This window comes from Xenopus tropicalis, chromosome 1 (genome assembly GCF_000004195.4).
Source record: "Xenopus tropicalis strain Nigerian chromosome 1, UCB_Xtro_10.0, whole genome shotgun sequence".
NCBI classification, from domain to species: Eukaryota; Metazoa; Chordata; class Amphibia; order Anura; family Pipidae; genus Xenopus; species Xenopus tropicalis.
Window position 1 is genome coordinate 146,539,874 of NC_030677.2, and position 27,902 is coordinate 146,567,775.

General features: G+C 38.5%; 1 protein-coding gene across 3 annotated transcripts; it reads right to left on the reverse strand.

The window, feature by feature from the left end:
- Nucleotides 1-421: 421 nt before the first annotated feature.
- On the reverse strand, nt 422-27,693 carry svop (SV2 related protein). 3 transcript variants are annotated; one of them, XM_012969837.3, is made up of 16 exons: nt 27,386-27,688; nt 20,185-20,345; nt 17,542-17,627; nt 16,160-16,258; nt 13,221-13,292; nt 12,319-12,443; nt 11,737-11,800; nt 11,078-11,203; nt 9,799-9,927; nt 8,326-8,399; nt 7,683-7,759; nt 7,101-7,208; nt 6,206-6,317; nt 5,396-5,477; nt 4,901-4,990; nt 422-4,511 (listed from the first exon to the last, which is right to left on the reverse strand). In XM_012969837.3, the coding sequence occupies exons 1-16, from the start codon at nt 27,604-27,606 to the stop codon at nt 4,305-4,307; spliced, it is 1,833 nt and encodes a 610-aa protein (XP_012825291.1). In that variant the 5' UTR covers nt 27,607-27,688; the 3' UTR covers nt 422-4,304. The 3 variants fall into 3 exon arrangements, with proteins under 3 accessions (XP_012825291.1, XP_002932106.1, XP_017945427.1); XM_002932060.5 differs by lacking the exon at nt 27,386-27,688 and adding an exon at nt 26,501-27,339; XM_018089938.2 differs by lacking the exon at nt 11,078-11,203 and having other exon boundaries at nt 27,386-27,693.
- Between the last annotated feature and the right edge of the window lie 209 nt (nt 27,694-27,902).

The window sequence follows — 27,902 nt, forward strand, 5'->3', positions numbered from 1 at the left end:
GGGCCAAATCTGTCCGTGGTCTTTGCCCAATGGGTTTTTTAAGCCCACCCAATAGTTATTTGGATAAGGTTTAGTCAGATAGCTGTCGGGGAGGGCCCATACATGGACAGTTAATCTTTGAGGCCAGCATTATACCTTATTACAAAAGGGAATACATTATGTATTGCTTATGGAACCCTATACCCCCGTAATGTAAAATATAAGCATATTAAAAGTCACTAATGGTCGCAGGAAAGATCGTTATTGCTACGTGTATGGCCACCTTTAAACTAGTGTTCTTGTATTTCTTAAACAGGTTTCAGTGAGAAGACATCCCTAAATGCTTATTATTACCAATGACATCAATAAGCATTGTGTATATTATATACAGTTTCTTCATGGCTTTTGTGTACTATAATGACATATAGTCAGTAGATTCCAGTCTAATTCATGTAAAAACTTTATTCAACATAAACTATTCAACTGACAGTAAAATCCAAGTCAACAAGGCATTGTGGACAGAAGAGATCATACAATAAGCTTCTTACACATGGACGTTCAAACATTAAAATGCATTCAGCGTAATTCCTGTACATTCAGACACCCGAACATTCATTATCCTGTCTGTTCCACTGTTTTCCTGTGCTTGTACCTGCCACCCAATACAGTCTACAGCAATGATTTTGGCTATGGTATGGTAATCTGCAACCCCCTCAGATGTTGCTGAACTACAGTTCCTACACCTGTTGATAGCTGCAGAATGCTGGGAAAGGTAGTTTGCCAACATTTGAAGGGGCATCCCTAATTTAGGCAGGCTAAAGACTGGACTCATCATTATTAACTCCTGAAACTTTAGCCCAGTTACCACTTTGTGGATCTGCAGCTTTCTTTTGTATCACAAGGAATAAGGCTTCTGGGTTAGTTTCTTGCAACCAGTGATACATAAATTGAATTGGATCTACATTTTGCTTTCACTTTATTAAATAGTGCTCTTCAGAGCAAAAAATCATATGCAAATGAATGAAAACAAAGCTGAATACTTGGATGTGGATTTTTTTCTAGCCCCCAGCCAGAGCAAGTGCACCTTCCTTACATTATAGGTATATATAGTGATTTAATATAATCTAGCTAACAGACTTGAATGTCAGGTAGTGGGGCCACTCATGTAAAAAGTTGAACAGCACTGATTGAAAGAAAGTAAAAAATAATAATAATGAAGCTAAATGTTATTAAATAACAAAAACAACCATATTGTGGTTTTCATTAAAGGCAAAAAATACATTATTAATATCATAAGTAGACATAAGTAAGGTATATATTTCCATTTATTGTAGGCTAAATTATGCAGTCATACAGTCTGCTTCTGATTTTTTTCATTATTACTTGTGGGAACAAAGTTAAATATGTTGCTTGATTCTGCCAGGGTAGTGTCCTCTTAAATGAAATAAAAGGAAAAAAAAAAAATATATATAATATGTTTGACCTCTAAATTGTGTTGGGAATATCTCAGTGGAGAGCTGGGGCTGTAGTCTATAAGGGCACTAAACCCATCATGCACATATTTGCCAGCTTGTTGGACAGTTTCCCCTTGCAGGTCTGGCAAGAAAGGAGACTTGCTCTGTGGGAAGAGATTGCCACCTGGAAGTTTCTGAGTGTATAAAAGGGAGGGGATCCCCACCAGGTTCTTCGGCCTGTGCTCCATGGAGGAGGTTGGCGGTTACCCCCCCCCCCACCCGTGTATTAAAATGAAGATGAAAATGAAGGTTCTTTGCCCTGCACTACATGGTGGAGGTAGGATGGTTAGGACACATCTGACACCTGGCAGGGTAGGAAGTGGTTAGACCCAGGTTAGCAGATATTCTCTTTGAGGCAACACAGTGAGAGCCATATGCTTGGGCTGGACACTGAGAGTGTCTGTTGGATATGTGGGTCTGTATCTGTGGAGGAGAAATCTGTGTTTGTTTTTAAGAAACAACTGGCACCCAAGTTACTGAGAAGACTGGTGAATGGTGTGTGTATGAGCTTGGAGGTCCTTTTCTCCTATATTGTAGTGAAGGATCACCTGGGAGTGAGAGTCTCATGTAACATGCTCAACAGTGAGAGAAGCAGGAACTACTACAAACAAAATTACATCTATATGACAGCTGCCATATTCCTTACTGCCCACACACTAATGTTAAAGCAATAACAGTTCTAAATATATTGCTGTATGGCAGTCAATAGATAATGTCAGTATCTGTAATATTGCAGGCAGCGCTCATCAGTATAATAAGCTGTTCCTGTATTTACTGTCTAGGGCTTCACAGTAGTGCAGCAGTTGCCCATTACTATAAGCGCTAGCATCCTGACATAGAAACTGAGCTGAACACTAGAGTTTGACTGTTGTCCCCGTCTTCAAGGGTTTCCTCCCACACTCAAAAATATCCAGGCTTGTGATGAAACCGGCCCTAGTGTGCTTTAGGGACCTCAGATCACCAGCTCCATTAGGACAGTGACTGATGTGAATAATTAATAATATCTGTGTGCTGCATAACAAGTCAGTGTTATATAAATTAAGGATATTACAAATATATGAAGAAAAGCAAGATAAAGCTAAACCCTACTTACTATCAGGTTATATTTTTCTGTTCAGGTAAAATCAATGAAAAATAAGCATACATCTGAAAGGGCTTTGTGAACCTCTTTTAAGTCACATTACTGTAGAAATAGGATTTGCACTTACATCTGTTACATAATCCTAATGTAATGCAAATACCCTTTTCTATATATATATGTTTGCCTAATACAGTTCTAATAGGGGCACCATTAGAATATATATTATATTATATATTCAAATTGTTGCAATTCTTTTTTTAAATGAAAAGTTTTATAGCCTTTACTGTAATATTGGAAGGGGTAAACTGACAATAGTAACAGCCTTTCAAGACTCCCATGTCCTGCAATGCCTTTCATTATAGATTACCTAATGAATATTAGTAAACAACACGTTTGAGCATTAGTACATGGTGGCTGAGTTATTAACTGGCCTTGCAGTAATTGTGGGCAACACGGAGTAAAGGAATTATAAAACAGGGTTAGGCCAAATTAATTGCATATGTTGATGGATCCAGTGGCTCCCAAACTGAGGAGTCTGTTGATGTCAGGACTTGGCTTGCGAATGATGTGACCAATTTGTAGCGTGCATGGTTAAGGGACAGATATGCACAGGTCAAGCACAGGTTGAATGTATGTGGCAGGTTCGTAATCAATGTATAATAGCAGTACAAAAAGCCAAAATCCAGCATACCATGAGATTATATAGGGCTTGACATTTTTGGTCAGTATTTCTGCTGTAGGAAAACAAAATATTTGTTTAATTACACAACTAAATATATGCTTTGAAATTCTGACAGGTTCTCTTAGGGGTCATTAGCTATAAGCTAAAGCAGAGGTTTGTTCCTAACACATTTTCCAAGCAAATCCATCCCAGAAACAACAAGCCTGGCATGTACTAAGGGGCTGTAGATATCAATTTACAAACAAAGGCTAAAGGTGGCCATACACGGTAAGATTTGTTTATTTGGCGATGTCGCCAAACATGCAAATCTTTCCCCCCCATTATGCTAATGCAATTGTTTGGCCCTAGGACCGAACGATCACAGTGCAATGAAAGGGACAGGAAAAGTTGGAGCGAGGACCACATCAATGAGCCGACCCGGCCTCCGATCGGACAAAAAAATCAAGCTTGTCCAATCAACATCTGACCAATTTTTGGGCGGATATCGGTCGGGGAGGCCTATCGGAGGGCCCCATACATGGGCAGAGAAGCTGCCGAGTTGGTCTTAAGGACCCGAATCAGCAGCAGAGAACTGTATGGCCACCTCAAGTAAGCAATAGCACAATTGCCTTGGGGTCGGCAAAAAAATATTTAGCCTTTGAAATCTTTTCTAATTCTTTGAAGGAGTTGAAATCCATGGAAATGACCAAATATGCACAAATGCATCCAGATTGACTCATTGTGATTTTAGGGTCAAAAGGCCTCTACTTAATCCCTTCATTGTTTTAATTAAATAAACAATAAAGATTATCCCTGTAGTTTTTAAAACTAATGAAGCATTTTTTTCATGTTCTGCTAAACTTGCAGCATTATCATTTAAACTGTTCAGGGTCACCTGAGGGGGGAAGTACACTGTTTCTTCATTACTTGTATAATGCCGCTTCCCTGCACCCATTACTTTCTTTTCTGGAAAACAATCAATTGATCGTCCATGTATTGTTAGTTGTGAGCATGAAAGGCCATCTGACTGTATATATGGGATTCTTGGTGCAGTAAGTGACACTGAGTATCATTCCTGGGAGCCAGAATTTGAAGGGGTCACTCCTGAGTTGTGTGTTCCTCTTCCTTCCATCTCCTGGCCCCATTCTCTGTGGCTAGACTCTTGCAGGCCACGGCCTTTGGTTTCAATGGGAAGGAAGCAGGAAGCCAGAGCGGCTAGAACACAACAGCCACTGTATACCAACACCGTGAGATAAATTGAGGACTCCAACATTACCTGCCAAAACAAAGCACATCTTATTTTTATATACAAGAATTATTTTTTTTACCAAAGAAGGATAGTATCACACACGCTATTTTACTAAACCTGAGTATGTGCTAAGTATTAGACGTGACTGGCTACCAGTCATAAAGTAATAATTCATGAATATTTTATTCTCATGGCATCACTTTTGTATTATGGACCATAATAATTAACAAATTAATAATACGTGGGGAGATCAACAAGCACCTTTGCTTCAACACAACACAGCAACAACATCAACACAGCAGCTTTGCTTCTTTAAGGCTAATTTGGCTAGACAGCAGGCTATAGAGATTCAAACATGCAACAGTGATTTTATCTAATACCAACACAGGACCCTTACTCCGTTTTGGCTACTTTACCTGTGCAATAAAGGGTGTGATTAATGCTCCCACACGAGCCATCCCACTGCATGTTCCAAGGCCTAGCGCTCTAGTTGCTGTTGGATAAACCTGAAATGTAAAACAAGTGTACAACTAAGTATAACTTCTGCAAATGAAAATCAGTACTGCTCATAAGTAGACGTAGACAGTAGACGACCCCTAGGTTCCCCCAGGTCTCCTGCGACCACCAGCTCAGATTTTCGCTGCTAAAACCTAACTGCACTGCCTTCACTATAGGGTAGTCTTTTAACTTCAATGTCTTCTAACTTGAATCTCTGAAGACAAAATTATATAAGGTTCAGATCAGAAAATAGCACGGACATTGACTTCTTTGTATTATCCTATATTGCACTCTATGCTATATTTCTCTAAGTGAAAGAAGATATGGTGCTTCGGTTTAATTATATGTTGTTCTCATACTTTTTAAAAAATTAATTATGGTTTGGTGGATTTTCCACTGTGGCTTATGCTTACCTCTGGGGTGTAAACATAGGCAGCTTGAAATCCTCCTGAAATGAAGGCTCTTGCAATGAAGAGAAAAACGGTAAGGACATTCCTGTGGAGCAGATAAGGGATGTCATTCAAAACTGTTTTTATTGAGAACACAGGCCCAGCTCCAGCAGTTTTAAAATTTCAACTTAAGTCATTTTCTAGATGATATAGTTCAAAAACTGCTGGGTGGCCAGGCTGGAAAAATGAAAAGCAAATAAGATCTTACTGATAGAGACTTCTCTAGGCATTAATAAATATAAACTAAAATGTGCATTCTAAATTATATTTGGCTTAGTGTTCTGTCTTTAAATGGCAAGGGGCCCTGTCCCAGGGGCCCCCCTCCCGACGTCCTTCTCTTCTCTTAAATTTGACGCGTCAGGGGAGGAGTAGTTGGGAAGGGGAGCGCTGCAAGGGTCGGGTCTGGGCCCAGTCCGACCGTGAGTACAAGAACTATACAACAACCAGGCACTGGGACTAATGGGGGGATCCAAGATAATAAAGGGTTCAATGTGACTCTGACTGATATATATATATATATATATATATATATATATATATAAAATACTAAAAAAATCTGAATCATATAAAATACCAGCTGCAAATAGTCTCAGAATATTACAGTCTTAGAAAGAAGTATTTAGTGGTAAGACTTGACTGGAACCTTTGAATTTAAGCTGCACCCGGGCAGTGAATGATGTATAATTTCAGCAAAATTATATATCTCAGTGAAATACATGGGTTCCATACAGGTAAAGGATAACAATAACTTATGTAAAGATTTTAGCTGCATACCTTCCAACACAAAGGAACAGCAGAAGGGCACATAAGGAGAATACAATAAAGCAGATGGCCATGGTCTTCTTTCGACCAACTCGATCAATGATCCATAAAGTTATCAGTACGCCTGTTTCCAGGATATGCAGGAGAAAGTATGAAGAGACAGATTTGCTAAAATGGACATGATAGCTTAGAATCCTATGCTTTTTCTAGCCTGATAGTCTCCACTTGCTTTACAATTTCTTATGGTATCCTATTCCCCTTGTGGGACACAAAAGAATCATACAGAATAATGCTCACTACTCAGAAGTGAACCATATACAGGTATGGGATCCCTTATCCGGAAACCCATTATCCAGAAAGTTCCGAATTACGGAAAGGCCATCTCCCATAGACTCCATTATAAGCAAATAATTCTAATTTTAAAAAATTATTTCCTTTTTCAATGTAATAATAAAACAGTACCTTGTACTTGATCCCAACTAAGATATAATAAATCCTTATTGGAGGCAAAACAATCCTACTGGGTTTATTCAATATTTACATGATTTTTAGCAGATTTAAGTTATGGAGATCCAAATTACAGAAAGACCCCTTATCCGGAAAACCACAGGTCCCAAGCATTTTGGATAACAGGTCCCATACCTGTACATATATAATGTTTATCTATGTAAGCACTACTACTATCTACTAGTACTATCTACCTATTAAATTGAGCCAGTTTGACTTTTGACAATTTAGACTGATCAAAACTATTTACTTACTGGTAACTACACTGATACAAATAAGCAACTATGTCAGATAACTGGTCCCACCTTCTTCTCAAAATGTTGGAGTTCCTTTAATGTGAGTTAGTGGTGCATGCTAATGTCCCTTCTGCCTACTTCTAAAGCAAGAGTCCATTACTAACCTGGAAATTCAGAAAGTGTTGTCCACAGTAAATCTGTATAATCTTCAACAGTTAAATATTCACAGGCTAAGCTGCATTTTGGCTTGACTGCCTTTCTTTGATTGGATACTGTAAGAGACAACACAAAGAATCCTGGGTACTGAGGATATTTTCACTATACAGTGCTCTATGGATACACAGATATTTTCACTCCCAGAATGAAGTACAAGGAGCTGCACCTTTCTATGAATACAGTGCTGTTTGGCATTGCTATATTCATAAGTGATCACCCATTGAACACCACCTATCTAGCGTGTCATTTATAAGCTTAAGCTAGGAAATGCCATCAAGTATAGACATTAAGTAAAGGATTGTATTGTGTCTAATGTTATTGTGCTCTGCACATTGTTTTGGATTTTAATCTGGTGCAGGGGCAGAGTGCAGCATTTCCCACTGATGCAAGTGTTTTCTGGGTGGGCACTAGCACCAGTTGTACAGGACTTCTCTGTCAAACAAATTTTCTAAAAAATATACCCCACAAAAACCAATTCCACTTCCCCCACTCCCCACAGTACATTGGAAATGGTTTCCTGTACTACTTACTGCTACATACATCTCCTGCTTGGAAAAGCTCTGTCGTAAGTAGGACCAGTCCGTAGTAAGAGAATGCATTGGAAAACCTGGTTAAATTAGAAAAGAGTTGTCTCTGAATTAAAGATTTTGTAAGATTCACTTATACTTGATAAGTATTCATAGGAATTCTGGTCCCTGACTGAATGAGTAGAGTTCTAGGCATGGCAAATGTCAATATGATTCATGCATCTTTATTATTATTTAGATGAAGTAGCAAACAGCCAAGAATATTTACCTGTATAGGTATGGGATCTGTTATCCAGAAACCTGTTATCCAGAAATCTCCCATAGACTCAATTTTAATAAAAAAAATTCAGATTTTTAAAAATGATTCCTTTTTCTCTGTAATAAGTTTCTTGTACTTGATTTTAAGATATAATTAATCCTTACTGGGGGCAAAACAATCCTGCTGGATTTATTTAATGTTCACATGATTTTATAGTAGATTTAAGTATGAAGATCCAAATTACAGAAAGATCCCTTATGTGGAAACCCCAGGTCCTGAGCATTCTGGATAACAGGTGCCATACCTGTATTCTGTATTTCCTCTTATTTTCTAAACAAAAAAAATTTGGATAATGTAAGCAAAGACAGTATATACATTTCTACTCACCATATGAACCATAGCAGCAGTGTTGTACGTCTAAACTGTGGACTAAAAAGGTCTCGGATTTTACCTCGATCCTCCTTTAAAACAAATAAAATGTTCTATTATAATAGTGGTATATTAGTATTATTAGCATTTACATAGTACCAAAATATTGCTGTCAGTGTATAAAATAACAGATCTTTGCACATTTCTATAATTTCACACCAGAAATTAAAACATATCAAACCATAGCACTGATTTAAGACATCACTAAAGCCACAGAGTCACTAAAACAGTCATGTTGCTTTTATGGGATCTATTTGCTAGCAATAAGTAGAATAACAGAAAACACAAATCAGTGGTGATACATCAGGGATATCCAACTGGCTGCTGATTAGCTGTTAGACTACGTTCCCACGGCTTCACATTACAGCCTTTCACTGTAAAGGTATATTGGGAGTTGTAGTCCCATAGCTGTCCCCTAGAAACACCAGTTTAAGATCAATACGGTAATTACTGGCTTGTGTTGTGAAACCCAGTGGGACCCATTCATGACCAGGACACAAAATTAAGGCAATTTTCATCCACTATGTCTATGTCAATATTGAGGCTCTTAACTTAATGAAGAAATGGTCTGTACAAACACTCTGTGAAAATGTATAGATGGGCCCTGTTACGTATAACTGGAATCAATTATGTTTTGCAGCAACATGCTGAGACCTGATGGCTATTGATTTACATAGGCAAGCTATTAATTTAACTATTAAAAAAAAACAGGCCTAACTCAGCAAATGTTAGGGGAAATAGAGAAGTCATTTCATTAAATAATATTCTTTTTTTAAATAATGGAATTTAGAATAAGACTTTCAGTTGTACCAATTGCTTTGTAAACGCAGAGACCAAAATGTGGGCAAATGGGTGTTAGAAACACCCCTTGTTTAAGATACTGGAGCCAGTTTAATTTACTAAAGAGTCCTGTGAGTTAGAAGCTTTACATTATGCTTACATAAATGTGTCTCCCCTTCTTAATTACAATAATAGATTAGTTACCCCCCTTTTAACTCTTTTTTTTGGTGAATCCTGTCACTCAACCTCCCATATATTAGAGCCACAATGCGAGCATCTCGGGCTCTAAGTCTAGTCAAGATCTTTATTGTATGACATAGAGCATGTCTTTTTAGATTTTGCATGCTTATATTTTTCACAGCAGTTGACATGTTTCTTTGCATTATGCAAAACGAAATCCTAAATTAATAAAGGGAATAGAAATGCAATATCAATAAGTGCTGTTAGAAATCTATTGGTAATCTACTCAAGAGGCACTTCAAAACCAGATATATTTGAAATCAATAAGAAGAGAGTCTCTGGGGATATATTTTTATAAAATGGCATAAAAATATATATAAAGTACAAAGTTGTTTCACCAATTTTGTTGCAGATGGGCAGTTAGTAGCGTTACGTTCATGATGTTCAAAGGCCACATATCAGGTTACAGACCTGCCTTGAGACGATGAGCTTGCCCAAAGGCATGGGAGCACCATTTTCCGTTGCAATGCGTTTTAGGGTGGCAAGGGCTTTCTCTTGATTCCCTGACAAAACCTCATATCTTGCACTTTCAGGCAACCACTGAAAAAGTATATGAAAACAGTTATAATAAGCATATTCAGTATGTGTGATAGCCAACAGTACAGCTACACCCACATGCAAATGTTACACCATTTATTTCTAGCCAGTACTTGTAAAAATCTTTTCCTTGGTGATTTTACTGAATTACATTTGCTTTCTGAATGCAGACATCTTGATCTGTTGTGCACAGAGATGAACTGGCATTTAATTGATATGGTGGCCATACAGGTGGCCATACACTAAAAATTTCTGCTCTTCTGGCTCGAGGACCAAATAATCGAATCACATTGATGGGATGCTGCCCGTCGGGTTGAGAACTACGGTAAATAAGCCAATGCACTCCTCGCAACAATGGGATTTTTAAACCTGTCCTATTGACATCTGCCTGATTTTTGTCCAGACAATGGTCGGGTAGGCAGGTCTGAGGGCCCCATACACAGACCGATAAGCTGCCATCGACAGCTTTTATTGGCTTGTGTATTGCCACCTCTAGCTCGATAGCTATGGCAGCAGTAATTACAGGTTTACTTCTCTATTTGGTGGTGCTTTTGTAGTGCTGGTGTTACCCAGTCCGTTTGCAGTGTCAGGCTTGCTTAAAGTGATACTGACACTTACAAAATATTCATGTACATATTCATTAACATTGGAGGCAAACATTACAGGTGATTTTGCCCATAGCAAACAATCAGTAATTAGATTTGAACTGTCACCTTCAAGTTAGAAAACAAAAGCAAATATCTGATTGGTTTCCTTAAGCAACATCACCAATGATGTTTGTCTCTAATGTTAATTACAGTCAAGTTCTTAACCTGACTGTATTGACAACCTGCCTGTTTTGACAACCTGACTGTCCCTTCTCAGCTTCAGTCAGTTATAGCTTTTAATGCTAATGGCCTATTGCTGCACAAATATGGCAGCCCCCTCATAGGGGAACATATAGGCAATGTAAAAGCATTGGGCAAACACTTTTATGGCAGAATGATAAATAGCATGCAAAGACAATGTTCTGATAGATGTAAAAGAAAGGTTTCATTTCTGGTGTTAGCATCTCTTTAAAATATATACATTTATTCATACAAAGGTTCATTGACATTGCTCTTTTCATTGTAAAGCTAAAGTAAAAATAAAGCTTAAGGTAGAATAGACTTACAAAGCACAGAATAGCAAAGAGAAAGAGTGGCAGAGCAGAGAGGATCAGAAGCCAGCGCCACCCCAAAGTAGGCATCACAAAGATAGCAAGAAGCACTTCAAACACTGTGCCAATAGCCCAGAAGACCTGACAGGAAAACAATAAAAAGATTAGGTTACAACTTGCCATTGTAAAGATAAGGTGAGAGATATGTCACACAGTCTGCCTGTGGAACCAACCACATATTCATGCACATACACCAGTTTCCCTTTACAGTGAAACATAATCATGAAACCCCCATCCCTGTCTGCATGCAATAATGCACAAATATATATATATATTATTATCATTTTCCTTTCTAAATTTCATTGCACTGTGCATACCCAATTTCAAGACATAACTTTAGACCAGATGTTGTAGTTCTACAACTCCCAACTTTGTCCCCCCTAAACGATGTAGTAATGCAAGAAGTTTCAGTTGAATTTCAGTTTCCAAGAAACATGAATGGGGTGTAACCTGCCCTTAGTTTGGGTGCAGCCACACAAATAGGGCTGCAAATGGAATTCTCCGTTAAATGGCACTGTACATATACCGTGTTATTTCACCAGCATTTTTAGTTTACTGTAACAAGTACAACTATATAGAAAGAAAATGGAGGCTTATAGAAACAATGATCTTACCTCAATCAACAATATACACTTTGCTCTTGATTTCATGGGTAGGAACTCAGCATACAGTGTGACCCTGAGAAGAGGAGACACAAATAAAAATTATAAACTGTTTTCTTTATCCTGTTGCTTTTATGCTGTTCTCCTGTGTGTTGGCGATAATATGCAATTATAGGTGTGACAAATTAATGGCAAAAGCCATTGCCCCAATGCAGTCAATAACCTTGACCTAATGCTTCCTTTAGCTGAACATTGAGGGGAATTTTGGCTTTCTCCATTAACACATGACCAGTAATTACAGGCTTTAACATTTTTTGCTGCAGGTCTTCAGAAATTTCCAACTTAATTCACTGCTTTGAATTTCTGTTTTGCCAACTTGACTTTTTTTGGTTATATTTTGAGTAACTGAAAATGCTGTGGGACAAAGTCACCCCAAATCAAGTCAGTCTTTTTTATTTACACAACTGACTCTTATTACCCCTTTAATCAGGTTGATTCGAATTAGGGAGTGGGGGGGGGATAATATTTCCACAACTGTAAAGTATGCAAAAACCTTTAATAAATATTTGTAAGCAGCATTTTTTTTAAACTTACGATTGTGGAACACCTCCAATGCCAAACCCCACCAGTCCTCTGAGGACAAGAATCCAACTGTAGACAGGAGCAAAGGCACTGAGAATCCCATAATACAGAGTCCAGAATACACTGATCTTCAGACCCTGCAGAGTAGACACAGTGGGATGAGAAAAATGGTGAAACAGTGGAAATAAATCTGTCATAAGAATCAGAGGTCAGTAGAGGCAAAAATCAAAGATGGCTCTTGTCTTTTCTTATGCTATATTTTACTTATGTCACACAGTAGCAGAACTTGAAAAAGTCCAACAAAAGTTCAACACTTATTATCATTTGCATTAATCTGAGGGGGCTTATGATCTAAGGTTCTTTTTCTATTTATACAACATACATGCACTTGGGTAATTTCAATAGGAGCCAATTAACTTTACTGTGTTTTTTGTAAGTACTGTAGGCAATTAGAATACCAGAGAAAACTAATGTAGAATGTACAAATGGCGTGAAAAACAGTGCCCAGATTCAAAGTTGTGCTGCAAGTGCTGACAACTGAGCCACTGTCCCTTCCATGTTTATATCCAGAAAATAATTATATCATGCAAAATAACTTAAGGTCCAAAAAATATTTAAAAGAGCTATCTGTCCATCTCTGATGCTGCAAGTATATTATGGCAACCGTGTAGTAATGGAGGTACAATGGACCATAAAGAAGACTTTTTGAAAAATGTAATGTAATGTGCTAATAATATGGTGGGCCAGTGAGTGTTCACTCTAAAGGCAGTTCTCCAATTCTTTAAATACTTTGACTAAGAAGTGGAAGATTAACAGTCCAACGTATATCTGGATAAGGGTAGTGTTTTTTAGAGATTGACCTAAACATAAACCTACTTTTTCCATCCCTACTTACTGCACCCTGTATAACTTACAGTCCTCCTGCCGTACTGATCAGAAACGTTTCCCCAGAGAGATGAACTGGCCATCATCCCTATGAATACCACCTGCAAAAAGAACAATGTATTTCTAAATCAGCCCTTCATAACAAATAATGCCATTGCTATACCCCCTGTATCTTGTTTGGAACCCTTTTGTTGTCAACTAATACTACTACTACACAAAGTAGAAGGGCAACTGTTTTGGCTTTATTAAAGCCTTATAAACCAGTTATTATTTTGGGCAATATTCGCGAGCTTGGTTACACTAACAAAGAGCATAGATTTCTGATCTGGCTTTTCTGGACCCGCAATGCTTATTTTACATATATAATTTAAATAGAAACATTGCTTTTTGATTTATTGATACATATTGTAGCCAAGTTCTGCATTTCCCAGGGTGCCACAGCCTTGTGCACTGATAAATTTCAGTTACTCTTTACTGCTGCGCTGCAAATTGGATTGATATCGCCCCCCTCCTTCCCCCCCCACACCAACAGCCTATCAGCAAAAAAATGGGAAGGTAGCAAGATAGCAGCATCCTGACACCTGTATTGCTAGAAGTAGTAGATATGGGAATAGCACTCAATAGTAAAAAATCCAAGTTTGGCTTGGGACTCCTCCAGTTACATGGAAGAAAGAGAAACAATAGGCTATCTGAAAGCAGTTCTAATGTATAGCGCTGGCTCCTTCTGAAACCTTAGGCACAATTAACTGAGATGGCTGCCTATACATCACAAAAAATGTATAAAATGTTTTTGTTGGTTTAAGAAATGGTAATTATTTGCTATATAAACAGTGTCATTCATAAATAAAAAGCACACCATAAAAATCACACAATCCATTTAAAGAATATGCATGAAACATTCAGTACAGTTTGGGTGTGTGTTTATAGACATGGCAGGTTTCTTTTAAAATGTTGCCTCTATGCAAGATGGATTGTCAGCTTTATTGTATCTAACCTTTACATTTACTTTTAGTAAAGGTGGCCATACACGGACCGATTTTTTACTTACAAACGACCGATTCCCGAACGATCCGATGCTATCGTTAAGTTATCGTATAGTTGGTGGTGTACGAACGATCGTCGGCCCACTAAACAAGCCGACATTATCGTCCCCAAAATCGATCGGCCAGGTTTAAAAATTTTGGTCGTTTAACGATAAAATCTGCCAGTTGGTGTGAGTGTCAGACATTTGTCTTTCAACGATTGTTCTCTGCGCATGTCACGATTGCCAGCAGCAGAAGTCAACGACATCGATCGTACGTAGATGTACGATCGTAGGTATTTTACGATAATGATGCGACAAAATCTTTCCCGAATTATCGTTGCCCGTGGATGGCATATCGTATGGGAACTCGATCGCCATACGATCGTTTGTCGATATAATCGTTCATCGCACAACGAGCGAAATCGCCTCGTGTATGGCCACCTTTAGAGTACGTCCCAAAAGGGAAGTCTTATTAAAAAAATTGGTTCCCTATAATGTAGTATACCTTCATTTTTAGGGTAATGTATTAAGTGATGCTACGGGAAAATGCAAGCCTCGGACAGCACCATTCAGCTGCCACTCATTGTAAAAAAAGTGCATTTGCTTTGACATTGCTTGAAGCAATAGCCTTCTTGCTCCCATTAACCCCAATGAACCTGCAGATGCATGCCATGACTTATGTTACATAACTGTTTAATATGTGAGCCAGTGGCACCAGAATGTTAAAAAATACTATTTAGTCAATAACAGGAATATTCAATGTTTTGTATTGAATAGGTATAGAATACAGTTTGTATTCTTTTGTAAAATGGGTCAGTTTATAGTTCCATAACAGTTGTTTACTTTGAGAAATTACTGGCAGTGCAGGTTACTATAAAACAGGTAGAATAATAAGATCAGTGTGGGTGGGCAACATTAAACTTTAGTCCAGTTCAAGCACAGTATTACAGTGGAGTCAGTGTGAATACAGGCAGGAAGTAACAAACAATTAAAGAACATTTTCAACTAAGTATTGATGAGATCCACTGCATATGGTGCTTAGAGGAAAACTATACCCCTCAGAGATCACATGACCAGAAATAATTCAGCTCTAACTGGAACAAGAAGTAGTGTGGAAGCAAATACAGAACTCTGTCCATTAATTGGCTGATTTGTTCTAGTATGTATGTGTACCCTGGTTTTGTTGTTCTTGTATGCACTGTGACTTGTGTGATCCCAGGAGGCGGTCCTTAATTCATTAAATGGCAATTTTAATTCCAAAAATGGCACATACTACTAAAAAAGTATATTTTAATAAGAATAGTTTATTAAGATGAAGCATGGTTTTTACATATGAGTTGGTTTAAGCAATATATATTTAGAGAGACCTACATTGTTCAGGGGTATAATTTTCTTTAAACATTACACATCAGTAACAGTGCTTATCCCTTAGCTCTGGCCAAGAAACATGCTTTTTCACTGATGTACAAATTCTGTAGTTTTCATGCTAATACCGTTCACTGCATCGTCAAGAACAATCAGCCTCCCTGCTTTTCAAGTCATCTGAAATGTTACAGCGGTACTGTAAGTAATGCCAAGTCATTTGGCTTGATGATCACAGACAAAAGAAACCCTGAAATTGCCTCTTGGCTGCTCTTGAAAGCTAAAAGCAAACCATGTTTCTTATGAGGGCTTTGAAGTCATCTGTTAGATTTCTGTGCTTCTCTCATAGTGTACAAATATTGCCAAACAAATTGCTGGCCTAAAATGCTTACGTCACCCAATGACATTCAAGTGTAAATTATAATAGATGCTGTTTCAGCTATCAGTTGTTTTTATAACTGGACAGTGGTGTGCCAGCTGGGCTTTCTGCTTAATCAGGAAGAGGGCATTGCCATAGGCAGAATTTTACAGTGAAGTAACACCTGGAATCTCATCCAGGAATGCATTAGCATATTATCTTACCGAAGTAAGCAGAGCCACTTGCCAGCTGGGCAATCTCCATTCGCAGTGGAGCTGTGGAGCCAGAATGCTAAGTATCATCATTTCCATGGCATCTGCCATCTGCACAGGTACCCAGGGAAGTGATATGGGAGAGAGAATGACAGGGTTAGAGTTATAAGCATGTAAAAGAGACTAAAATGAAGCAGGAGTGAGGAAATAATAGATAAGGGAAAGAGAGTGGGCAAGGACTTAATAGTGGATATCAGCAAATAGAAAGTTTGCACAACGTGGGTAAGCAGGGATGTCCAACTGTCTTCCTGCTGTTGAAAACTACAATTCCCAGCATTCCATAACTTTCACACATTGCATTAACCACCTTTGGTCTTATGGTAAGTGGATGACAAAAGCAAAGCACCATAAAGTTATCTGATCACTAACCATATAGCTACAGCACCAAGGGAATTAGTCAAATATATTACGGAATGGTTGAATGAGTTGTTCTAGGGTCAGTTAAATGCAGAAGTATAAACTAAACTGATTTTGTTCCTTACTGTATTGTGCTAAAGGGCTCTGTAAATGTGAATGTTTAAGGATATTTAAAGAATAGTACTTTTTTAAATTTCCTGGTATTTATATAGCGCCAGGGCTGAAACTAGGGATAGGTAGAAGAGGCACATGCTTTGGGCTCAGTGGTAGGGGGGGGGGCAGACATGTACCTCTTCTGTGCCTCTTCTACACACCTAGTTCCAGCATTGGTGCTATATAAATACCAGGAATTTAAAAAGTCCACACCCTCTCCCTTCCATAGCCAGCTCCACAATGCCAATAACACAAAATATGCTAATAGCAACATAGATACAAGGGCATCTGCCCACTAACAGTGAAATAAGGAAGTGTAGGGTTTTAAAGTTATAGGGATTGTTAACCATATAGGTCCCTACAAACATATAGCAGTTGGTCTTTGTTTAGGGGCTAAGCATCCCTATATTTTTAAAAATGGGCCTCTACCTATGGGCCTGTAAGTCTCTTACAGCAGGGGGCAACTTTACATCTGATATCTGCAATTTAATATAGTCTATATGTGGAGGGTAATAAGGCACTTCACAGCATTTACAGAATATACTATTATGCTCAGTCTAAAGAACTGCATGACCAAGCAGTTTAATATAGTTTATTTTGTGAGCTTTGAGGCATGAGAAAATTCTTGCTTCTGTTACATCAGCCACGTCAGCTCCCAGTTCACACTCTTAAAACTGTAACTGTAAAACTCTGAAACCAAGTACTAACATTGTTCTTATTAGATTCTCTTAGATTGTTTTTATTAGATTGTCTTCTTAAGGGAAGTTTTACACTATTTCCCGGCATAATGCATTGTGATGTGCAAATATACTAGATGTACTTGCCCAAGCCAAACCGGTAAGCATGGAGAGTTTCCACTGGAACTTCCCAAAACCAATAGCTTCCACGGCATCTTCCACCATAAACGTGTCTGTAGTAACAAAAATATCAGAGATAAGCTTAGGTATCAGTACTTATAAGGACAATGGCCCACAGGAAATTTAATCACTCATGGTTAATCTTGGCTACAGTGGGCAATTAATCTCCACGAATGCTTTTCATGAAAAGGCAATCGCGGGTGGAAAGTCAGAAGTGTTGCTTCATTTTCCAAAGTTGCACAAAGTTTCCTGCAGGAGGAAAAGTGACATGTATGCCTTCCCATTAGTGACTCACTTTATTGCCAGTGGGATTTAGGGCAGTGGCACACAGGGAGATTAGTCACCTGCGATAAATCTTAACTATTGCGGGCGGCTAATCTCCCCGACATGCCATCCCATTGACAAGAATGTAAATCGCATGGCATACGCGTCACTTCAGCAGATAGCTAACCACAGATGACTAATATTCCTGTGGGATATAGGCCTTAGAGCTACTTGTAGCCAGCTACTTGCTGTGTCAGTTATCAGTGTTGTCTATTTTGTAGCTACAAGAAGTAGCTGGCAACAAGTAGGAAAAACGTAGCGATGCGTATGCCATCCCACCGGCGATTTACATTCTTGCCGGTGGGATGGCATTGCAGGTAGATTAGCCACCCGCGGCAACGAAGATTAGTCGGGGGGGCGACTAATCTCCACATCTGCCACTGCCCTAAGGGCTATAGCCCACGGGGAGATTAGTCGTCCATGGTTAGATATCTGCTAACGCATGAGATTAATCTCCCCAAAGCAGAGTCGAGGTCACACAGGCACACCAGCGATTTACTTTATTGCCAGTAGAAAGGCATTTTGGGGAGATTAGCCACCCTCGGTAGCTGAGATTAACTGCAGGCAACTAATCTCCTCCTGGGCCAATGCCCTAATGTCTGTGTGACCAGAACTTAATTCTAGCTTTATTTATGTAACTGGATACTATCACGGTTATCACTGATAATTTCTGGACTTTGTTATATGCAATACTGTAATATTTAGAACCACAAGATTTTGCCACAGAGGTTATGAGCATATAACAGCAGCCACTCAGGTGCAACTTTCTTTGGGAGCAACATCATTAGATTTTGGATAATATGGTTTTTGAGACATGAGGCTTTGTGCATGGTTTATAACGGTTCTATATTCTCTAACTTACTATTTTTGCTCACTAGTATTGTATTGTATTATTTGGCACACTACTAGAAGTGATATTGGGAACAATCAGAAAATCCTTGGTGTCTGATTTTCTTATTGTTATATCTATATTATGACCACATTTTATTAAATTACTGTAGTAAATTGGTTCTGAGTGTTTATTCTGTGAGATGCACCTATTTATTTTACTGCAGCACCTTCCTTCTAACTGTGGTGTATGGACTGGATTTGTTCCCTCTCATATTGCATTTTATAGCATCCTCATCATTATCACCATCATTACCCATCTTTGGCAACTTTCTATCATAATACCTCACTTTTTTACATCAACTGCATATTTTATAGTGAGAACTCTTAGTATTGGCCTGCACGATTTTTGATATATGGCTTAATATAGATTCATATGAATTGTACACTAGATTTTTTTGTCTTGTTGTCTTTTCTTCTCTTGAGCCATTTTTACCCTTTACTCTTTGTATTAACTGGAAGTTAATCTAGCCAGAATTTATATTTTATCATTTCTGTTATGATTCTTTCTCTTTCACACTTTGTATTAATTAACAGATTAATGAGCATATTACAGTACAGTATCTAGGGAAAGCTGCAAAATAATAATGCCAAACAGTATATTTTGTTCTGCCTCTACAGCGTTGTTTGTGATCCCACTTACAGCAGGATGTAATTAGCAGTGTCTGGATAACATAACAGTGATGCAGAGCGAGGAAGATGTTACAAATTCGGTGCTAAAAATACCACATAGTTTTGCATAGACGTAAAAATGGTTCCTATTGATAGCAATGAATAAACAGGAGCCCCACCAATTTGAATAAGTCATTATTCCTTTCCTCACCAATCTTTTTTGTTGTATGTATTTTATATTAAAGAGAGACAAAATACTACAGTTGCAATACCTGGTGCTCAACACTTAGGGGGGCATTTATCAACATTCAGATTTTCATATTCATTTATAGTTTTTTGAAATCACGACTAATTTCCACTCATTTCCATTTAATGTACGTCATTTATCAAAAAATCTGATATAAAAAAGCATGAACGAAAAAAGACACAGGAAATACAGAGAAACTGCAACTTTTTCACATAGTCGCACAAAAAAACATTTTCGTATTGTTTTACATGTCAGTGTCAAAAAATCTCAAAAACACCTAAAACCATGAAGCAAAGAAAGATCTTCCAGTTGTAAAAGAGACATCTGCCATTGACTGCTACATGATCTTGACAGGTTTTAGATGTTGATTTTTTTCTTTCAGATTTGTTGCGGTTTTGTCACATAATAAATTGCAAAAAAATCATGTTTTTTCCGCGATAAAATTGTATTTTCAAACCAAAAGACTCAAAACTAAAAAAATCAAGTGTTAGTAAATGCCCCTTTTGGTCTTAGTATGGAAAGTTCTATGGTCCACATACCATCTGTTGGGTTAGCAAATTCCCTTGGTACTGTTGTCCCATCTTCCAACTCCACAGCTTCCAACTCTGTGTGAACAGGTCCAATCTGAATTTCATGCTCTCCAGAAATGTTGTCATCTTCTGATTTGGAGCTTTCCCCTGTTCGTCGAAACTTGACAACACTGTAAAACAAGGTTTGGCGTTTTGGTCACAACATAGTACAACTTCTCAACCAAGGCTTTTAATGCTTTGCACAAAAGGCATTTTTTAATAAGAGTGTTAAAGGAAAACTAGTCCTACCCCTTGCATCTTTGTAAGAATACTTTTTATTTTTTTCTATGGCTTTAACCCAGGGATGCTTTCAGGTACCAGCCAGGCAAGATTTCATTGGTGGGTCCCCACTTCCCCAAAACATTTTTGATAGAATAACCCTCAAGCATGTAAATTTCAATACCATAATCCAGGCAGTGAAGAAATGGTCTGCACTTACCAAAGTAGACATGATGCCCAGGTGTGCCAGCCTGGACCAACATCTCAGGGAGCAGATAAAAGACAAAATGGTGATGCCACAAGAAAAAAGGCAAATAAATTAAGAGAACCATACTCTAGAACTCTTCCGTTTGAATAAAATGAGGAGTCTGCCATCTCTGCAGGATGCTTCTGCCAAAAGTGGGACCCTAGTCTGGTGGGCCCTGGGCACATGTTCCTTTTGCCCATTTTTTTTAAAATGGCCCTGCTTTAACCTTCCACCTTGGTTTCTCGGATCCCAGTTGTCTACTCTAACAAATGATTGAATGACAGGTCTGGCAGAATAACCAATTACACCTGTAGAGTTAATACATATTAGTGACTGCTACAAACCAACATTAGGGGGGGGGGGGGATTTACTGAGACCTTCCTTCTTTCTTGGTGCATGGAGACACCTTTGAACACACAGACATTGGCACTACAAGGACATTTTTACAATGCCAAGTGCTGCCTGATGTTTTTTTCTGACCTCTCCTGTGTCTGAAACTGCAGACTCTGCAGAGAAGTTCTACTGTAACAGCTACCTTTATGCACATAGTATGCATTTCTGCACTGTGTAATGCTAGCCAAGCAAACTAAGATAATTGTTGGAATTCTATTGGTCCACCGGTAGTCCCACTTACCATTTAATAACTTTAGGATGAGCAATATAGTAGATGACATTTTACAAATGATCTTTGAGACAGAAGCACCCCCTGACATTTGGACTATCAACCTACTCAGCACATGCTCAGCAAGTTAGCGATGAAAAGCACTAAAATGCCTAGGGTAAGGTTTCATCATTTTTATAGTTATGCCCATCTGTGTTTTACAGAAAAAGGCATTGTGTGACCATTGTTTTTTGTTTACAGATACTACCTGATAATTAATAATAAAATAGGGTTAATTTTCAAGCCTGGACTCAGATTTAAAATAGGCCCTAGCATTTCAAGTACACAGGGGCCCAACAGCCCCCCACAGGCCCCATAAATAGTGACGGTCTATGGCACCTTACAGCAGCCCCTCAGGTTATTTATGATCATTAGCACAGTTGCACAAAAGTGAGTTATGGCAAAGATCCCATTGATCTAAGATACTTGCATTAGAGGGCACTGTTTGCACTATAGTATATTAAAGTTGCACTCAGCACCACTCAGTCGTCCCTGTTTTCTGCTTGGAATCAAGCACTGGTGCACCTATTGCCACAGGGGAACCCTGAAGCTACCTCCACCTCTAAACCAGGTTGTAGCTCCAGGTACACGTCACTTGTACGGGCAGATAAGCTGCTGAATCGGTCTCATGCCACCCGTCTATGGTCACCAATAAGATGTTTGCTTTTAAACAAGTTACCAGTAAATTCTACCCTATGATTGGTAGCTATAGGTTATTGCATCTGGGCAAAATTAATGTCTTTATTACTTAACCCCCTAAACCTTTAGTAATTCTCCCTTTGTGTGTCTAATGGATATACAGGTATAAGATCTATTATCCATAATACTCGGGAGCTAGGGTTTTCCAGATAAGGGATATTTCTGTAATTTGGACCACCATACCTTAAGTCACCTAAAAGCCATTGGAACATTATAAAAGCCTAGTAGAATTGTTTTGCTGCCAATATGGATTTGTGCAGTTTAGTTAGGAGAGAAAAAGGAAATTATTTTTAGATTCTTTCGAATTAGTTTCTTATAGTTACATAGGGTTAAAAAAAGACCAGAGTCCATCAAGTTCAACCCTTCCAAGTAAACCCAGCACACACAACCCACACCTACCAATCTATACACTCACATACATAAACTATATATACAACCACAAATACCAACTGTAGATATTAGTATCACAATAGCCTTGGATATTATGCTTGTTCAAGAACTCATCCAGGCCCCTCTTAACAGAATCTGCCATTACGACATCACTAGGAAGGGCATTCCACAACCTCACTGCCCTCACCATGAAAAACCACCTACGCTGCTTCAAATGGAAACCCTGTTCCTCTAATCTAAAGGGGTGGTGCGTTGATTGCTTTTATGGGAAAAAAGAACACCCCCTATCTGCCTATAATCCCCTCTAATATATTTGTACAGAGTAATCATGTCCCCTCGCAAGCGCCACTTTTCCAGAGAAAACTCCATATAATGGAGTCTATAGAGATCTCATACCTGTACTAATCGGTTAATGCATGGCTTCTACAAATCTGTGCAACATTAGCACAGGCACAGAGGGTGCCAAGTGATACTTCAGTTGGGGGTGCCCCATGATGCTTTTGCTGAAAACAGGCCCATACTCTAGCGACAGGCTGTACTGTCAAGTACTGTAAGTCATATATAGATCATCTGATTGATATCCAGCACTATCTTCAGGCCAGCAAAAGTCACTGGCACCTTCTGCAACAGAAACTCATCTGCCTAAATCCATGCTGCAGCCAAAAGGAGATCTTGCAAAGCAGTTTTGAAACATTTCTCATATTGTTTTATTGCTGTCAGAAAGTCTATTCTCAGTAAAAGGTTTAACTGACTATGCTCGTATGCCATGCCTTGTATAAAACCCCATTGCTATTCTTTCTACAGCCTCATTTACCACTCCCACCACTGTGCCACCTTTGCGCTTAAGCAAGTAAGCCTTTTCCTGTTGTACCACACATTGCATTGCCCCCTTTCAATAAACCTGCCACATGCCCCTGGTAATTTAGGGGTGTAGCGATATGAACAGGGATGGTCTAATGCACAATCCTAAAACTGACCAGCTGAGCAGGAAATATATGGACAGCCTACGGAATACACTACAAGGTCTGACAACAAGTGCACACAAAAATGTTCATTTAAAACTGCATGACAAGGTAAATGACACAAATATCCTGTTGCATGTTGATTTTATTTTGCAGATGTAAGCAATGTAAGCAACTTCCCATTTTGGTTTCAACAACATTTGCTTTTCTGATTAGCTAAAGTGCATTTTAAAAGCTTTTTAATCTAGGATCAGTAACACTCCCAAATGAAAAGGAGATCAGTTTTGGGGCTAGATTTCTATTACAATTTCTTGTCTTTTTATTCAGGAACTTTTCTGTAAAGTCTTGCCATTCCAATACCTAGTTGCCATTCCAATACCTAGTTGCCATTTCAATATCTTGTTGTTAAGGTCAGTGAGCACAACAACCAGACAGTTTAAATTCCATACTGGAGTGTAGCAGAACAGAGCAATTAAAAAAGAGAAACAAGATCAAACACACTGCCGTAGACTATACTAAAAGTTAAGTGTAAAGAAATATTTTACAAATTTAGAAGCTACTGGTTCTTACACATGGATCTGCACTGTTGTTATGCTTTCTGCATAACTACAACTGCCTAATAGCCCTGATCTATATATTATATTCCTCTACATATGCAAGTTGTGTTGACTGTGGCCCCTATGAGTCTACACAGTACAATAATTCAGTGTTAAATACAGAGCAGTGGGGGATTTTTTCACTGCTGACCTTTTGAAAAGCATTTCTATTATACATTTCTCAAACAGAAAAATTGTGCGGCAGAACAGAAAATATTCATGCAGTAAATAATAGCCCAGCCACCCACACAATGATACCAGCCAAGGTGCAGCAGAAAAGAGCTAAATGTTTCATACAAAACAATCCTGAAAATAAATCTTCCCAGACCAATCGAAGTGTTTTGCAGACAAGTGATAGGAATATGATATCAATATAGTAATTTGTACCTAGGCAGTAAATGCTGTATCTCACTGATTTATAGGTATGGGATCTCTTATCAAGAAACCCAATATCCAGAAAGCTCCAAATTATGGTCCATTTAAAGCTAATAGTTAAAAAAAGTTAATGATTTCCTGTAATTGTTGATAACTAGCCTGCATGAATCCATATTGGTGGCAAAACCATCCTAATGGGTTTATTTCATGTTTACAATTTTTTTAATAGACCTAATTTAATCAGGTCTATTTTACTAGGCCCTCCATTTGTTCCTTAGTGTATGCAAAGAGTTGTACTTTAATTTTGCTGAGGGATTTCAAATGCAGAATACCCACACAAACACACACACACACATATATATATATATATATATATGTTTAAAGTTTGTGCAATGTTCTTTGATTACAACAGAGCTCTGTAGTTTTTTGCTGAGACTTGGCAAAGATTCTGCCTTTTTCAGCTGGATTCAGATTCCGCCGAATCCAAATGTCTGGCTCAACTGAATCTGAATCCTTAAAATCACCAGACTTTTTGTTACATGAACACAGAAGTAAAAAAAAAAATTTGGGAGTTTTAAATTTCTTTGAGAACTTTTGTACTGTGTATCTCCACTGATTGCTCCAATAAACTACTGCAGAGGCAGGTTTGCACCAGCATTACGTGAGTGACTTCCACTTTTTTCTTATTAGTAAAAAAATTTTTAGGCATGCACTTTGCGCACACTTCTGCTAGACCCTTCCATAGGCTCATTTGCATAGTCAAATTTGGATTCAGATTCAGTTCGGTATTCAGCCGAATCTTTCACCAAGGACCAAACTTCAAAAAATGGATTCAGTGCATCCCTAGAAAACACAGTTCTAAGATTCACCCTGCCATCCTTTCACAGATAACCAAAACAATACATTGCCATTAATTTCTTAAGGTGGCTTTACACATAACAATTATGATCTTTCCTGTGACCAATGCACAGGAAAGACCACTCGTACCCTCCACTTACATTCATGGCTGAATCGTCAGATATGGAGGTAGAAACAATAGGAATTCTAACCCTATCTGACGATTCATTCCTAAACCCATGCCTTTGCTTTTGATCGACAACTGATATCCAAGGCTTTTGCAATATTAGTCGCTTTGTCAATCCACCATACATGCACCAAATATTGTATGAAACAAGGTTTTGTACAATAATATCTGTGCATGTCAAGCCTAAATCTTACTCTGTTTTTCATTCATGGTAAGGTCCCTCTTATCACAACAATGGCTCCCACTTGGAGTGGGGGCAGCCACACAGTTTAAAAACCACTGGATTACAGTGGTAGCAAGATATCATAGATTTTTCCAAGGTACTGTAACTATAAATGTATAGTTTGTCTGAGTTCATTTCTCTTATTATTGTGCAGTGCTGAGGGGGTGGCTAGTGCTATATTAATGAATGAATCAGAATCTGCTGAATTCCCATCAGGCATTGGATAGCCTCCTAGCGTGCAAATGGAACTCACTGTTTTGCCAATAACATTGTGCTAAACGTTGTAACACATTATTCAGCCAGCTGCACTGCCTAATACAATATAGCCACATCTGCTATGCATTACAAATTAGAAAATACATTAAGACCACAACTATAAAATCATTATACCATATCACATTTCAAAACATCACCAATATCTAGCAAAATCATTAAATTACACACTAGATTATGCAGTCTCATAGGTTTAGTGCAGTGGTTTCACAGACTCACCTCCTTTAAATGCAGAATGTATCATTGAAATATTTATATATATTATATTTTCATATACAAATCTGCGGGGCAGGCCAGTTAACATTCTTTCTATATTTCTAGGAGATCTAATTGTATGAACAATATTCAGGGAAGTGACAGGGTGCAGACAGAATTGTAGCCATTGTGTACTCCCATTAACAGTAATTCATATGTAATGTGGGCTAAAAGCAGCTGCAGATTCATTTGCTCGGTGCATGCCATTAGCTTACCCGAGGCAAATACTAATTGAATAATCCACAAAGGACACAGCCTTCCGTGGTAGCTGAAAGGAAAGTGGCCTCCCTTGATTTTCCCTGGGAATGTTTACTGAATGCAAAGCCAGGGGCTGAAAGAGATATTCTTATACAGCTACTCACGGCAGATGTCTGAGCTGGAATAAATCATCCTCCATCTCTCGGTTGTGTCGGTTACAGATGCCCCTACTGTTACCATTGCCTCTCACATTGTGCTGGATTTCAGGAGCTCTGATGGCTGGACAGCTCCCGAGGCAGAAGCGGCAGAAGCGACTAAATCACTAGCAGATGTGTCTGACTTCAGGAATGGTTCTCTGCCAGAAAATTGGCCTCCCGGCCCCTCCTTTGTGCTCGCATCTAAACCATCTCTCCATTGGTTTCCTTGCACTTGCCACATTGGTTGGAGCACAGTAATTTCCCATTGGCTAGTCGCACTGTGTCTGTCCTATTATATTATGTCTGTCAGAGCAGGGTTGGCAAAGGCTGATTGATAAAACTGGGTGGGGATATTACAACACTTTCAGCGACAATACTGTTTGATACAACAGGCGTCTTAAAAAGTGAATAGAGCAGAAAAAGGAAACAAGTAGAGAAAGAAGCGATTTGTCCTAGGTCCCCTCAAGTATAAAATAGAAACAGTGGATTATAGATAAACCCAAAATTATAATGCATGCTGTGTGTTACATGGGATTTATTAAAAAAGAGAAATTCATATGTCAAGCAAAATATGCAGGTTACAGCAATGTTTACATCACACTCATTCATAAATTCAAAATTGCTGTCAGAATCCTGTATAAATAGCTCTGTGAAAATGAATAGCTGATGCAAAGTTCATGTACCATACCAGGTATAACAAAGCGCCATCTAACCCCCTGTACACTTGTATACACTCCAGGTGGAATATATTAGCTGCCATTTACAACCGCAAGTGCAGTAGCATTTAAGCAAAATCCCTGCTGTCAGTTGTGCATAAAACCCCATTCATTAAAGGTACTTAATGGTACTAACATGCACTGAATGCACTCCATGCATTTGCTGCCTTCCTCCTGCTCCTGTTCTGAATAAAGTATTGCTGTACCAGTTGATACAAGGAAATCCCCCACCTCTGAACCAAGTGGTAGCTCCAGGGTTTTATAAAGGACAGGTGTCAGACAAATTAAATTGCTTTTTATGAGGTTAGTAAGGAGCTGCACAGTGAGGTTGCAGTAGGTGGAATTTTGCAAAAGCATTTGATACAGCACCCCACAAATGGATTTTATATTGGGGCCACTTATTTTCACTTATTTAAAAATGAATGACCTGGGGAATATTTTATGTAATGAATTAGTGTTTTCCAATGACATGAAACCACACAGGCCAATTAATTCCAATAGGGAGTTGTCATGCTTGCAGAAGGATCTGTGCAAACTGACTATCTTAACTGCTTAGTGGCAGATAAAATTTAGTGTAGATAAATGTAATGTTATGCACCTGGGATTTAAACATTTGCAAGCCACTTATACCCTTAATGGGAATAAGTTAGGCA

Coding starts and splice junctions, on each gene's coding strand:
- svop (XM_012969837.3), bottom strand. CDS start 27,606: ATGCTTTTGCAAAATTCCACCTACTGCAACCTCACTGTGCAGCTCCTT. Junction 17,628..20,184: donor ATTTGCTAACCCAACAGATG/GTATGTGGACCA, acceptor TTGTTACTACAG/ACACGTTTATGGTGGAAGAT. Junction 7,209..7,682: donor AGCAGGAGATGTATGTAGCA/GTAAGTAGTACA, acceptor TGTCTCTTACAG/TATCCAATCAAAGAAAGGCA.